Source organism: Caretta caretta, chromosome 24, assembly GCF_965140235.1.
Source record: "Caretta caretta isolate rCarCar2 chromosome 24, rCarCar1.hap1, whole genome shotgun sequence".
Lineage (NCBI taxonomy): Eukaryota > Metazoa > Chordata > Testudines > Cheloniidae > Caretta > Caretta caretta.
Genome location: NC_134229.1, coordinates 3,191,763 through 3,204,125, shown reverse-complemented (window position 1 = coordinate 3,204,125; position 12,363 = coordinate 3,191,763). Strand labels below are relative to the sequence as shown.

The window sequence follows — 12,363 nt, the reverse complement described above, 5'->3', positions numbered from 1 at the left end:
ACTCAACCTCTCTTTGAATCCACAGTCCCCAAGCACCGCTGAGTGGTGACAGACTGTGCTGTGTGCCAGGGACATGAAATGTGTATGGTTCAGAGAGGACCAGGCAAGAGCAAGAGCTGCCTCCAGATTAAAAGAAGGTGGAAGGAAATTTGTAGCTGATCCAAACCTCCCGCTCTGCTCTTTGGCTCAAACTGATCCTTCCTCCTACTTCTGGTTGTGTTTCAGTCGCAAGAAATCCATAAGAATTCATTCATGAAAGCAAAGAGTCCAGTTCTTTATTGAATTCTTTTTTCCAATTTGAATTACGTAGATCAGGTGTTACAACTCACAGACAGCATTTCCTCAAATAACGTCATGTCTCTTGTTAAAATAATTAGAATTATCGAAATAATTATTAAAAATAGTGATGCAACCAAGCAATTGAAGAGTCTGTACATGGAGGAGGTTTGGATTGTGAAAATCCACAACCACATAGCTCTGAGGTGTCTCATTTCCGGACACCAAGCCACAGGAACCATATAAAAAGGCTCACACCTGAATGATCCTCAGTCGACTTGGTTTCTTCACTTGCTCCCATCGGTGAATTGGGTAAGTCTCCTTCTGATTATTGGGAGCTAACTTTATGGCTGGGATTTCATTTTTTGGTTTCTTCTTCCAAAATACATTACTGCTCACAAGAGGGCTTTCTTTAAGTGACTTGACTTTAATTCACTCATCCCATTGAAGGGCTTCAGGATGGGATTTCAGTCCATCCTCCCCCATGTTTGTTCTTTCTGAAGTGGTTTGGAATGGCAATGCTCTCTCTGGAGAAGTGTTCCCAAGAGCACCAGCCTCTGATTCTGCTGAATGTTCTGGTGCATGATGTTAACAAGAAAATACAGTTGTTTGTCTTGATTTTGCAAACTCTGAAAACTCCTTTTTCTTTCAGTTTTGCCCACGTCCCAGGAAGATGTCTTACCAGCAGCAATGCAAACAGCCCTGCCTGCCCCCTCCATGCTGTGTGAAGCAGGTGAAGACTAAATGTGTGGATCCCTGTCCGTGCCCTCCTAAGTGCGTGGATCCGTGCCCCCCTAAGTGCGTGGATCCGTGCCCTCCTAAGTGCGTGGATCAATGGCCATGTCCTCCTAAGTGCGTGGATCCGTGCCCTCCTAAGTGCGTGGATCAATGGCCATGTCCTCCTAAGTGCGTGGATCCGTGCCCCCCTAAGTGCGTGGATCCCTGTCCATGCCCTCCTAAGTGTGTGGATCCGTGCCCTCCATGCCCACCTCTGCAGCACTGCTGTCAAGAAAAGAAGTTCTGTTAGGGCCCACGGAACCACCAACGTCTACAAAATGAAAATGAATTGCAGCCCCTTGCGCAGTAGCTCTCTCCTGACTCCACTTGTCTGGCATTCCCCTTGAAGTGTGAGGTGTTTCTGGGAATGTTTCCAATCTCTGTCCTCACTGTGCAGACTCTTTCTGCTCACAGTATCAAGGCCTTCCCTTGGAATGTTTAACTGACCGACTTTGTACCCCTGGGATATTGTGTATGGGCGGGAGAGAGACCCTGTGTCACTTGTGCTGTAGAGTGATTGTTGTTGGGAAATTTCCCCGTCTTGTCATGTAGATGTGCAGTAATAAAAGCTACGATCCATGGCATTGTCTGCCTCCTGGTGCTTCATTCTCTTGAGCAGTCACAGGCTCTCAGGCCCAGGTTTTCCTTCCTTTTATTTCCTTTTCAAAAGACCCTTCCCTTCGAGAGTAGAGGAACGCAATGTGTTTAGCTTGCACGGATGTTCTGATGATATGCATAAAGAGGAACGTGGTGGTAACATGTGAGGTTGAGAGCTGTGGTGACATGCTCAGTGAGTGAGGAAAGGGAGTGGCCCAGTCTCCCGATTCCCCCTTCGCCAGAGGCTGGACCTGGTTCCTCACTCTCCAGAATCCCAGCTTGCCCACCCTCAGGCTGCCTCCTCCCGCTCTTCCGCCACTTCTGGGTGAATTAAAGATGATGTCATATGATGAAACCTCAAAGAATACGCCCAACCCAAACTGTCAGCCCTCCTTCTGGGCCTGTTCTGGAAGGAGAGATGGCGGTTCAGGGAGGACCTACTGGAGGGGAACCCCATACGTGCGCCTCTTGGAATGCAACAGGCGTGCTCTGCCTCTGCAGAAAGGAACTGAAATCACCAAACAGAAGCCTGTATTCCCTGCTCTGTGCGCCCACCCTCTGCTGCCTCCTATCTCAGTGCTTCAGTGCAAAAATTCCCCCGCTGGCAGCCCGGCGTGCTGGAGGCTCTAGTCCGGGAGACCCCTGAATGGACCCTGCAGTATATCTGCCACACAATGCAATTCCTACATCATTGGTAGCAATTTGGTCGCAGTAGCCCCCAATGACCTGTTGCCTTTGCTCCTACAGGTAGAAATGGCAGGGGAAAAATGATGTCTTTCAGCATCATTTGTGGCTTCCCATAGCTTTAGTTTGGTTTTTAAAAGACTGTAAATCTTAGATGAAAATGCAGTAAAATCTCACCCCCGCCCATCTTCCTTAGCTATCTATAAATAAGAAATTTAAGAACACTTATCATTTATTTTATTTAAAAGTTTGTGAATGCAGGTGCCGCTAAATGAAGCTATGCAAAGACCTAGGCCAAAATTTGGTGCCCTGTTTTGACATAACAAAGTGCTGAGACAACAGGAGAAATATGAAATCTGAAGCCCATGGTTATCCCATATGCAGATCTAACATGACCATTATCACTCGCAGGTCTCCGTGTTTCGTTCTCATCCTCCCCCATCCGTGGAAAAACTCTAGTTTCAAAACATTGAAAATTAGGAATATTGCACGTTGCTTAAAAACACCTCTTCTGTGAATTTGCATTTCATAAGATGCTCTTAGTGAAGAAAGAACCAATGTAAATAGCAAACACCCCGTGCATAGCTGACAGGGATAAGATATAGTCAGAGGACTGAAGAGGGAAAGATTTTAGCTCTAGCATGGGTGGGAGAGATTATTCCCAATGTGCCACTGCAGGCCGTATAGATTGGCCTTGCATGGGCATGTCAGAAAAGGGGACAGAGGTGGGAGGAGGTGGAACCAGCAATCGCTATTCCGCAAGCCAGTTCAGGGATTATTCTGGAGTCCGCTGTGCAGGATCTCAGCCCTGGTGTTCTCTGATGAAGTTATTTGAAGCAGCTGGTTCCTGTGAGCCTAAAACTCGACCTTCCTAGATCTCCCAGTGATGCAGCCTCGTAAAATGTGGGTTGTGCCTCCCTCTGCTGCCTAGCTCACATATAGGGCCCTTTGTTTTCAGTTTGTATTTTATTTAATTTGTCCCAGGAACTTATCAGTGTTTATTACCACCACAACAGAACCAGGTGAAAATCTGTGCAAAAACTATTCATATTTTTTCTGGGTAAATATTGGGGTTTATTTGATTGGACGGAAAGACGGGAAGGGGGGGGTATTCAGTAGATTAATGCTTTGAATTCCATTCATCAATGTGGTTTGCTGCAGACCTAAAACAGAACACAATGCCACCTGTGAGTTTAAGAAAATACAGAATATCTCTCTAATCCCCAAATCAAATTTTCCATTTGAATAAATAGCTTACTGTTGTAGACATAGAACTATTAGCCTGTAAATATTTACATTTAATAATTGGGCCACACCATTTGCATGTGCTCAACTTCATCCTTTTCTCCTGTTTTTGTTTTTTTAAAACATTCGAATGCGTCCTCCTTGTGTTCTGTAATGTATTCTGATACATACTTTCATTTTCTTCCTATTTTAGTGTGTCAGAGCTTTAAACTGTTCTCTGCTAACAGCTTGAAATGTGTATGTGGTGGGCGTGAGATTCACCAGTATGTTCATTGCGCACGCACTTCAGAGCTTGTGTGTGTATCTGTTTGTTTATTGTGTGTATCTTCTAGACTTACACATAGCCTTACTTCATAAACAGGCCGCTTGGCATATCCACACAGACTTAATGTATTATCGTAATACAGTTGTCTCGTGCAATGTATTGTATTTTCCTTATAAAACAAGTTATTTTTTCTTTTGAACTGAAAACGAAGGGGCTTAATCACATAACATGGAATTTCAACATGGTATGCTAGCCTACTAATGCTTCTGGCTGCCGGAGCTGCTCTTTAGCTCCAATGCTCAAGGTCTGTAATGTGAGGTCAGCGTTGCTAGGTCCAAACCCTGCTGATGACCTGATGCGGAAATTGTTACGCCAGCCCATGCACCCACTGCCAAATGTCCCAGCCAGCTTCCTGGTTTCACACTCTGTGCCCTCCAAGATTCTGATCGCCTTTCCTCCCCCTTTCCTATCCCTCCCATCCCCACAGAATCATAGAATCATAGAAGTGGAAGAGACCTCGAGAGGTCATCTAGTGCAGTCTCCTGCACTCAAGGCAGGACTAAGTATTATCTTTCTAGACCATTCGTGACAGGTGTTCGTCCAACCTGCTCTTAAAAATCCCCAATGATGGAGATTCCACAACCTCCCTAGGCAATTTATTCCAGTGCTTAATCACCCTGACAGGTAGGAAGCTTTTCCTAATGTCCAGCTGCCCTGGCTGTACTTTAAGCCCATTGTTTCTTGTCCTGTCCTCAGAGGTTAAGGAGAACCATTTTTCTCCCTCCCCCTTGTAACAACCTTTTATGTACTTGAAAACTCTTATCATGTCCCCTCTCAGTCTTCTCTTCTCCAGACTAAACAAACCCAATTTTTTCAACCTTCCCTCACAGGTCATATTTTCTAGCCCTTTAATCATTGTTGTTGCTCTTCTCTGGACTTTCTCCAATTTGTCCACATCTTTCCTGAAATGTGGCATCCAGAACTGGACACGATACTCCAATTGAGGCCTAATCAGCGCGGAGTAGAGCGGAAGAATTACTTCTCATGTCTTGCTTTTAACACTCCTACGAATACATCACAAAATGATGTTTGCTTTTTTTGCAACAGCATTAAACTGTTGACTCATATTTAGCTTGTGGTCCACAATGACCCCCAGATCCCTTTCCGCAGTACTCCTTCCTAGGCCATCATTTCCCATTTTGTATGTGTGCAACTGATTGTTCCTTCCTAAGTGGAGGACTTTGCATTTGTCCTTATTGAATTTTATCCCATTGACTTCAGACCATTTCTCCAGTTTGTCCAGATCATTTTGAATTTTAATCCTATCCTTCAAAGCACTTGCAACCCCTCCCCCGCAGCTTGGTATCATCCGCAAACTTTATAAGTATACTCTTTATGCCATTATCTAACGAACTGAGGAAGATATTGAACAGATCCGGACCCAGAACTGATCCCTGTGGGACCCCACTCCTTATGCCCTTCCGGCATGACTGTGAATCATTGATAACTACTCTCTGGGAACAGTTTTCCAACCAGTTATGCACCTATCTTATAGTAGCTCCATCTAGGTTGTATTTCCCTAGTTGGTTTCTGAGAAGGTCATGCAAGAAAGTATCAAAAGCCTTCCTAAAGTCAAGATATACCACATCTACTGCTTCCCCCCTATCCACAAGGCTTGTTACCCTGTCAAAGAAGGCTATCAAGTTGGTTTGACATGATTTGTTTTTGACAAATCCATGCTGACTGTTATTTATCACCTTATTATCTTCTGAGTGTTTGCAAATTGATTTCTTAATTTTTTACTCCATTATCTTTCTGATTATCTCCATTATCTTTCTGGTTCTTTCTCCTTGCAATCCTCACAGAAATTACGCAGCCGACTATCCTTGCTCCTCACAAGCCCCATCCCTGACAGCTCTCTCAACACCCTCAACTCAACCTGACTATGAAACCACAGTCCCCAAGCGCAGCTGAGTGGTGACAGACTGTGCTGTGTGCCAGGGACATGAAACGTGCATGATTCAGAGAGGAACGAGGAAGACCTAGAGCTGCCTCCAGATCCAAAGGAGGTGGAAGCAAATTTTCACTTGATTCAAACCTCACCCTCTGCTCAAACTGATCCTTCCTCCTACTTTTGGTTGTGTTTCACTCCCAAGTTGTTTTCTTTTTTAAGTTTAAAAAAAGTGTGTAAGAAAACGACATCACAAGAACTAGTCAAATTTTTCAACAGAAATAGTTTATGGTGAAATAAGGGGTTATAATAAAAATGAAAATGTTGGTGGAAAACTAATTTTGGTCAAACATTTTCTGGGTTTCTGATAAAAAACCAGAGTATTTTTCAGCTTTCTGTTTCTTTGTTATTTCATTGAAAAATTACAAAACATGTTTGCATGAAATTTTGACATTTTTTAAAAAATCTTAAAAAAATCTTTTAAAAAAAGAGCTGCTGGTTGAGTTAGGTGCCTCTCTCTTTAGATAATAAGCACCTGACAGAGCTACATTCTGCTATTTCCACGCGTAGCTCTGTTCACAGAATGCGTGAGCATGGGTTGCACAATACAGCCCAAAGTGCTGGACTGATCAGGCGCGATAGCACGAAAGCTAAGCGGTGATCAAATGTTCAAACTGCGCCTTGCGAGAGCCCCAAAGAGCCTGAAAGCTCTTTCATGAATCAACAGAGAAGAAAGCATTTAGTGGAAAAGCTTTATTCTCAAGCCGTTCAGCTGCCTTGAGGGGTTTGGAATCAGTAAGGAGCAGCATAACTGTTCTAGCGGAATGGTTTGACTCCTGGGGGGAAAAACCCGTGGCTACCTTGTTCTAGTCTCCTGTGGTCATTGAAACTGTTCATTCAAATCAATAATATAGTTCTTCAATCACTTAAACGTCTCTGGGTCTATGCACACATGTCCAGGCAACTGGAACCCTCAGATTAAACTCTGAGAGTCAGATCCTCAGCTCATGTACATCCACATTGCTTTGTTGATTTCAAAATAGCTCTTCTAATTACACTAGTTGAGGATCTAGCCCTGAGACTGCAGGACTTCCTCTTTTAATGTCTCTATTTCTGCTCCTGAAATAGATTAATAGATTCATGGACTTTAAGGCCAAAAGGGACCATTATGATCATCTAGTCTGACCTCCTGCATAAGACAGGCCAGAGAATTTCACCCTGTTGTGCCTGTATTGAGCCCAACAACTTGTCTTTGACTGAAGCATCTGTCCCAGCAAGGCATCCTGGCTGGTTTTGAAGACAACAGGAGATGGGGAATCCATCACTTCCCACAGCAGTTTGTTCCAATGGTTAATCTCTCTCTCTCTGCTAAACAATGGGGCCTATTTCTCATTTGAATTGGTCTGGTTATAACATCCAGCCATTAGTTCTTGTTCTGCCTTTCTCTGTTTGGCTAAAGAGCTTGTTAGTACCTGGTGTTTCCTCCCCAAAAGTCCTTCGACACTATAAAATGTGTGACTTGAATTTCCTGCCATGTAGGGCTAGAAGGGATTGGTGAGAGCTGTGAAAAGCAGGGCTGAACTGTGTCATTCAAGAAAGATGGGGACCCTTCCCTCACTGATAGGGTCAACAAGCCACAGTGCTTCAAACTGCCACTGACGACGCATTGCTGTCCAGGTTATCTTCTGGTTTGAGCGCCATTGATTTCTGGATGCCTGTGAAACTGTTCGGGGTGAAGAATGAAGGAAACCCAACCAAGTCCACTTCTCAGTCTGAAGCACTTATTGCTCTATGTATTGTCACAACGCTTAGGAGCCCAGCCATGGGCTGGTATCCTGTGGTGGTAGGTGCTGTAAAATAGAGAGGAAAAAGAGATCCCCTGCCAACAGCTTAGTACCACTGAGTCGTAGCAGAATTCAAAGATTTCAGTGTGGTTTTGCCCAGGCAAAAGTGGGGAGAAGAAAAGTGTCCGGGAGACAGAACAATCATTTGTCAGAAATTTGTTTAAATAGGTTGTTTAAAGGAAAAAAAACCCTTTCTTTGGGTTCATAATATATTGCCAAGCCTTTCCATTGACTTGCATGGACCGTGGCGAAGGCCCATTCTGAAGGTGAGGTAATACTGAACTGTACCACTCTGCCAGTCACACATTACTCAGCATTGTGACCTATCTGATGTATCCTTAGTGTGCAGGCGGAGTGTACATCACCGAGATGGGAATTTAGGTGCGTTCGTAACATTGATACCAAATCATTTTCTAATTAAATCTTTTCCTCGAATGATGAATGAATACAAGATGTGATGCCTCTTTGTGTTCTTCCCATCAGTACAAAGAGGCAATAATTCGGAAGAAGAATAACAAGATGGTGAAAGTTTTTAATGTATTTCAGTTGGAAATTGAGACTCGGTACCTTGTTCCTATCTATCTATCTATCTATCTATCTATCTATCTATCTATCTATCTATCTCCAAGACTATTACAGGGAAGTGAAAAGATCTGACACTATTTCGGTGATTCTTTCATAAAGATAGGTCCATTTCCTGCTGAAGGATTCAGCACTTTGGGATCCATCAGTGAACTTCTATTGTCCCGATTGAAAGATAAATAGGACTGGTTAAAATAAGAGGCCTGGTTTTCAGGGGTGTGGTGCTCTCACTGACTCCCGTGGGAGTTATGGGTGCTCCCTGCTCCTTTGGGAAGATAGGATGTGACTGATACAGCTTGAGCAGAGGAGAGCTTGATTTAGTGGATATGGATTGGGGCTGGGCGACAGGGCAATGCTGGTTTGCCATTATCAGCAGCCCTTCCCCAACCCTATGGAAACCATGTCCAATGGTTCCTCGTGGGGGTGCACAGGTGTAACTGAGGGCAGAATTTGGTTCTTAGGGTTGCATACACAGGGTGCGGGATGGAGGACGGTACAAACGTGGCTTCCTGTTCTCTTTTCCCAATAGCTGCTCAGAACTTTTCAATCAGAACATTTTTTTGACCAAAAATGCTTTTTTGATTGGGGAGGCAGAAATTGTTCCCCAAATCCTGTGTTTTCCTCGATAAAGCAAAAACCTAGAAAACTACAAAAATTTCAAAAGCGCAGACCACATTTTAGACTGGATGTTTTTGTTTTATTCAATTAAGACCCAAAACATTTCATACAAAATATTTGATGAAAAGAGAGAAAAATAATTTTGATTGAATTGTTTTGGAGGGAAGAATTCTATTCACCTTTCCTATTGGGAAGGGGGACTCGTTACCTCGTAGAGCTATTAAGAGCAGTGTAAGGGACTGTCCTACCTTGAAGTGGCTGCTCCCAGCCCTTATGGATCACCTTGATTAAAACCCATTCCCCCTTCCCCTCTCTTACCCCGTGTTTTCAGGGAAGAGGTGGCAGAGAGCACAGGATGTTGGGGGAATTCACCGGAGGACACTTATAGGTATAAGGGAGTCTGAGCCAATGGTGAATCCTGCCCATGGTACGTGTCTTTAGTACCATACGGATGCCATTTTAATGGAGCTGCGCTGATTTATGCCAGCTCAGGATCTGGCGCAGGGAGTGTACATCACAAGAGCAGGAACTTCTGAGGTTTACACAAATCTATGAAGTATTGTGAGGATTGGAGAAGATCTGATCAGACCTGCTCTCCAGGCTCAGCAAGGATTCAATGGGAGGGGCGCCCAGCAATCGCTATTGCACAAGGCACTAGAGGGATTATCCTGCAGGCCGGTGTGCGGAGTCTGAGCCCTGATCTTCTCTGATCAAGTTTCTAGAAGCAACAGGTCCCTGTGATCCTAGAACTTGACCTTCCTGTGTCTCCCAGTGATGCATCCTCGTAAAATGTGGGTTGCTTCTCCATCTAGTGGGTAGATCACAGAACGTGGAGTTTTAATGTGGTACGCTAGCCTACTAGTGCTTCCAGCTGCTGGAGCTGCTCTTTAGCTTCAATGCTCAAGGTCTGTGATGTGCTTTCTCCTGGCAACCCCCACAGAAATTACACAGCCTACTCTCCTTGCTCCTCACACGGGGTTGCCAACTTTCAAATCACCCAAAGCAGAATGCCGCTGCCCCGCCCCTTCCCTGAGCCCCCGCTCCGCCCCACCTCTTCTATGAGGCCCTGCTCACTGCTCGCCCATCCTCCCTCCCTCCATCGCTCACTTCTCCCCAACCCTCACTCACTTTCACCGGGCTGCAGTGGGGGTTTGGGATTCTGGAGGGGGGTTAGAGCTCTGGCTGGGGGAGTGGGGTGGGTGCCAGGGAGGAGGGGTTCGGGTGCAGAGGAGGCTCAGGGTTGGGCAAGGGGGTTGGGTGTGGCGGTCTGTGTGGTGTGGGGGCTCTGGGAAGGATTTGGGGCATGTGCGTGGATTCCAGGTTGGGACAGGAGGTTGGGGTGCGGGAGAGGGTGCGGGGCCCCTAGGCCGGCTGCGCCGCTGACCAGACATTTAAGGGCCCGGTTGGGAGTGCCAGCCAGAGCCGCCAGGGTCCCTTTGCGACTGGGCATTCCTCACAAGCCCCATGCCTAACACCTCTCTACACACACTCAACTCAACCTCTCTTTGAATCCACAGTCCCCAAGCACCGCTGAGTGGTGACAGACTGTGCTGTGTGCCAGGGACATGAAATGTGTATGGTTCAGAGAGGACCAGGCAAGAGCAAGAGCTGCCTCCAGATTAAAAGAAGGTGGAAGGAAATTTGTAGCTGATCCAAACCTCCCGCTCTGCTCTTTGGCTCAAACTGATCCTTCCTCCTACTTCTGGTTGTGTTTCAGTCGCAAGAAATCCATAAGAATTCATTCATGAAAGCAAAGAGTCCAGTTCTTTATTGAATTCTTTTTTCCAATTTGAATTACGTAGATCAGGTGTTACAACTCACAGACAGCATTTCCTCAAATAACGTCATGTCTCTTGTTAAAATAATTAGAATTATCGAAATAATTATTAAAAATAGTGATGCAACCAAGCAATTGAAGAGTCTGTACATGGAGGAGGTTTGGATTGTGAAAATCCACAACCACATAGCTCTGAGGTGTCTCATTTCCGGACACCAAGCCACAGGAACCATATAAAAAGGCTCACACCTGAATGATCCTCAGTCGACTTGGTTTCTTCACTTGCTCCCATCGGTGAATTGGGTAAGTCTCCTTCTGATTATTGGGAGCTAACTTTATGGCTGGGATTTCATTTTTTGGTTTCTTCTTCCAAAATACATTACTGCTCACAAGAGGGCTTTCTTTAAGTGACTTGACTTTAATTCACTCATCCCATTGAAGGGCTTCAGGATGGGATTTCAGTCCATCCTCCCCCATGTTTGTTCTTTCTGAAGTGGTTTGGAATGGCAATGCTCTCTCTGGAGAAGTGTTCCCAAGAGCACCAGCCTCTGATTCTGCTGAATGTTCTGGTGCATGATGTTAACAAGAAAATACAGTTGTTTGTCTTGATTTTGCAAACTCTGAAAACTCCTTTTTCTTTCAGTTTTGCCCACGTCCCAGGAAGATGTCTTACCAGCAGCAATGCAAACAGCCCTGCCTGCCCCCTCCATGCTGTGTGAAGCAGGTGAAGACTAAATGTGTGGATCCCTGTCCGTGCCCTCCTAAGTGCGTGGATCCGTGCCCCCCTAAGTGCGTGGATCCGTGCCCTCCTAAGTGCGTGGATCAATGGCCATGTCCTCCTAAGTGCGTGGATCCGTGCCCTCCTAAGTGCGTGGATCAATGGCCATGTCCTCCTAAGTGCGTGGATCCGTGCCCCCCTAAGTGCGTGGATCCCTGTCCATGCCCTCCTAAGTGTGTGGATCCGTGCCCTCCATGCCCACCTCTGCAGCACTGCTGTCAAGAAAAGAAGTTCTGTTAGGGCCCACGGAACCACCAACGTCTACAAAATGAAAATGAATTGCAGCCCCTTGCGCAGTAGCTCTCTCCTGACTCCACTTGTCTGGCATTCCCCTTGAAGTGTGAGGTGTTTCTGGGAATGTTTCCAATCTCTGTCCTCACTGTGCAGACTCTTTCTGCTCACAGTATCAAGGCCTTCCCTTGGAATGTTTAACTGACCGACTTTGTACCCCTGGGATATTGTGTATGGGCGGGAGAGAGACCCTGTGTCACTTGTGCTGTAGAGTGATTGTTGTTGGGAAATTTCCCCGTCTTGTCATGTAGATGTGCAGTAATAAAAGCTACGATCCATGGCATTGTCTGCCTCCTGGTGCTTCATTCTCTTGAGCAGTCACAGGCTCTCAGGCCCAGGTTTTCCTTCCTTTTATTTCCTTTTCAAAAGACCCTTCCCTTCGAGAGTAGAGGAACGCAATGTGTTTAGCTTGCACGGATGTTCTGATGATATGCATAAAGAGGAACGTGGTGGTAACATGTGAGGTTGAGAGCTGTGGTGACATGCTCAGTGAGTGAGGAAAGGGAGTGGCCCAGTCTCCCGATTCCCCCTTCGCCAGAGGCTGGACCTGGTTCCTCACTCTCCAGAATCCCAGCTTGCCCACCCTCAGGCTGCCTCCTCCCGCTCTTCCGCCACTTCTGGGTGAATTAAAGATGATGTCATATGATGAAACCTCAAAGAATACGCCCAACCCAAACT

The 12,363-nt window shown here is 45.6% G+C and overlaps 1 protein-coding gene across 1 annotated transcript; it reads left to right on the top strand.

Annotated features, from left to right (window-relative positions):
* The first annotated feature begins 931 nt into the window (after positions 1-931).
* Positions 932-11,966, top strand: LOC142070039 (uncharacterized). The gene is made up of 3 exons (XM_075123003.1): positions 932-1,298; positions 9,171-9,250; positions 11,260-11,966. Exons 1-3 carry the CDS (start codon positions 950-952, stop codon positions 11,632-11,634), a joined length of 804 nt encoding a protein of 267 aa, XP_074979104.1. The 5' UTR covers positions 932-949; the 3' UTR covers positions 11,635-11,966.
* Positions 11,967-12,363: the final 397 nt, after the last annotated feature.

What these genes read in the sequence shown, in the direction of transcription:
- LOC142070039 (XM_075123003.1), top strand. Translation starts at nt 950, where the DNA reads ATGTCTTACCAGCAGCAATGCAAACAGCCCTGCCTGCCCCCTCCATGC. An exon ending in CTGTCAAGAAAAGAAGTTCT is followed by an intron (nt 1,299 to 9,170) that starts GTTAGGGCCCAC and finishes CCGTGTTTTCAG; the next exon opens with GGAAGAGGTGGCAGAGAGCA. An exon ending in TAAGGGAGTCTGAGCCAATG is followed by an intron (nt 9,251 to 11,259) that starts GTGAATCCTGCC and finishes TTTTTCTTTCAG; the next exon opens with TTTTGCCCACGTCCCAGGAA.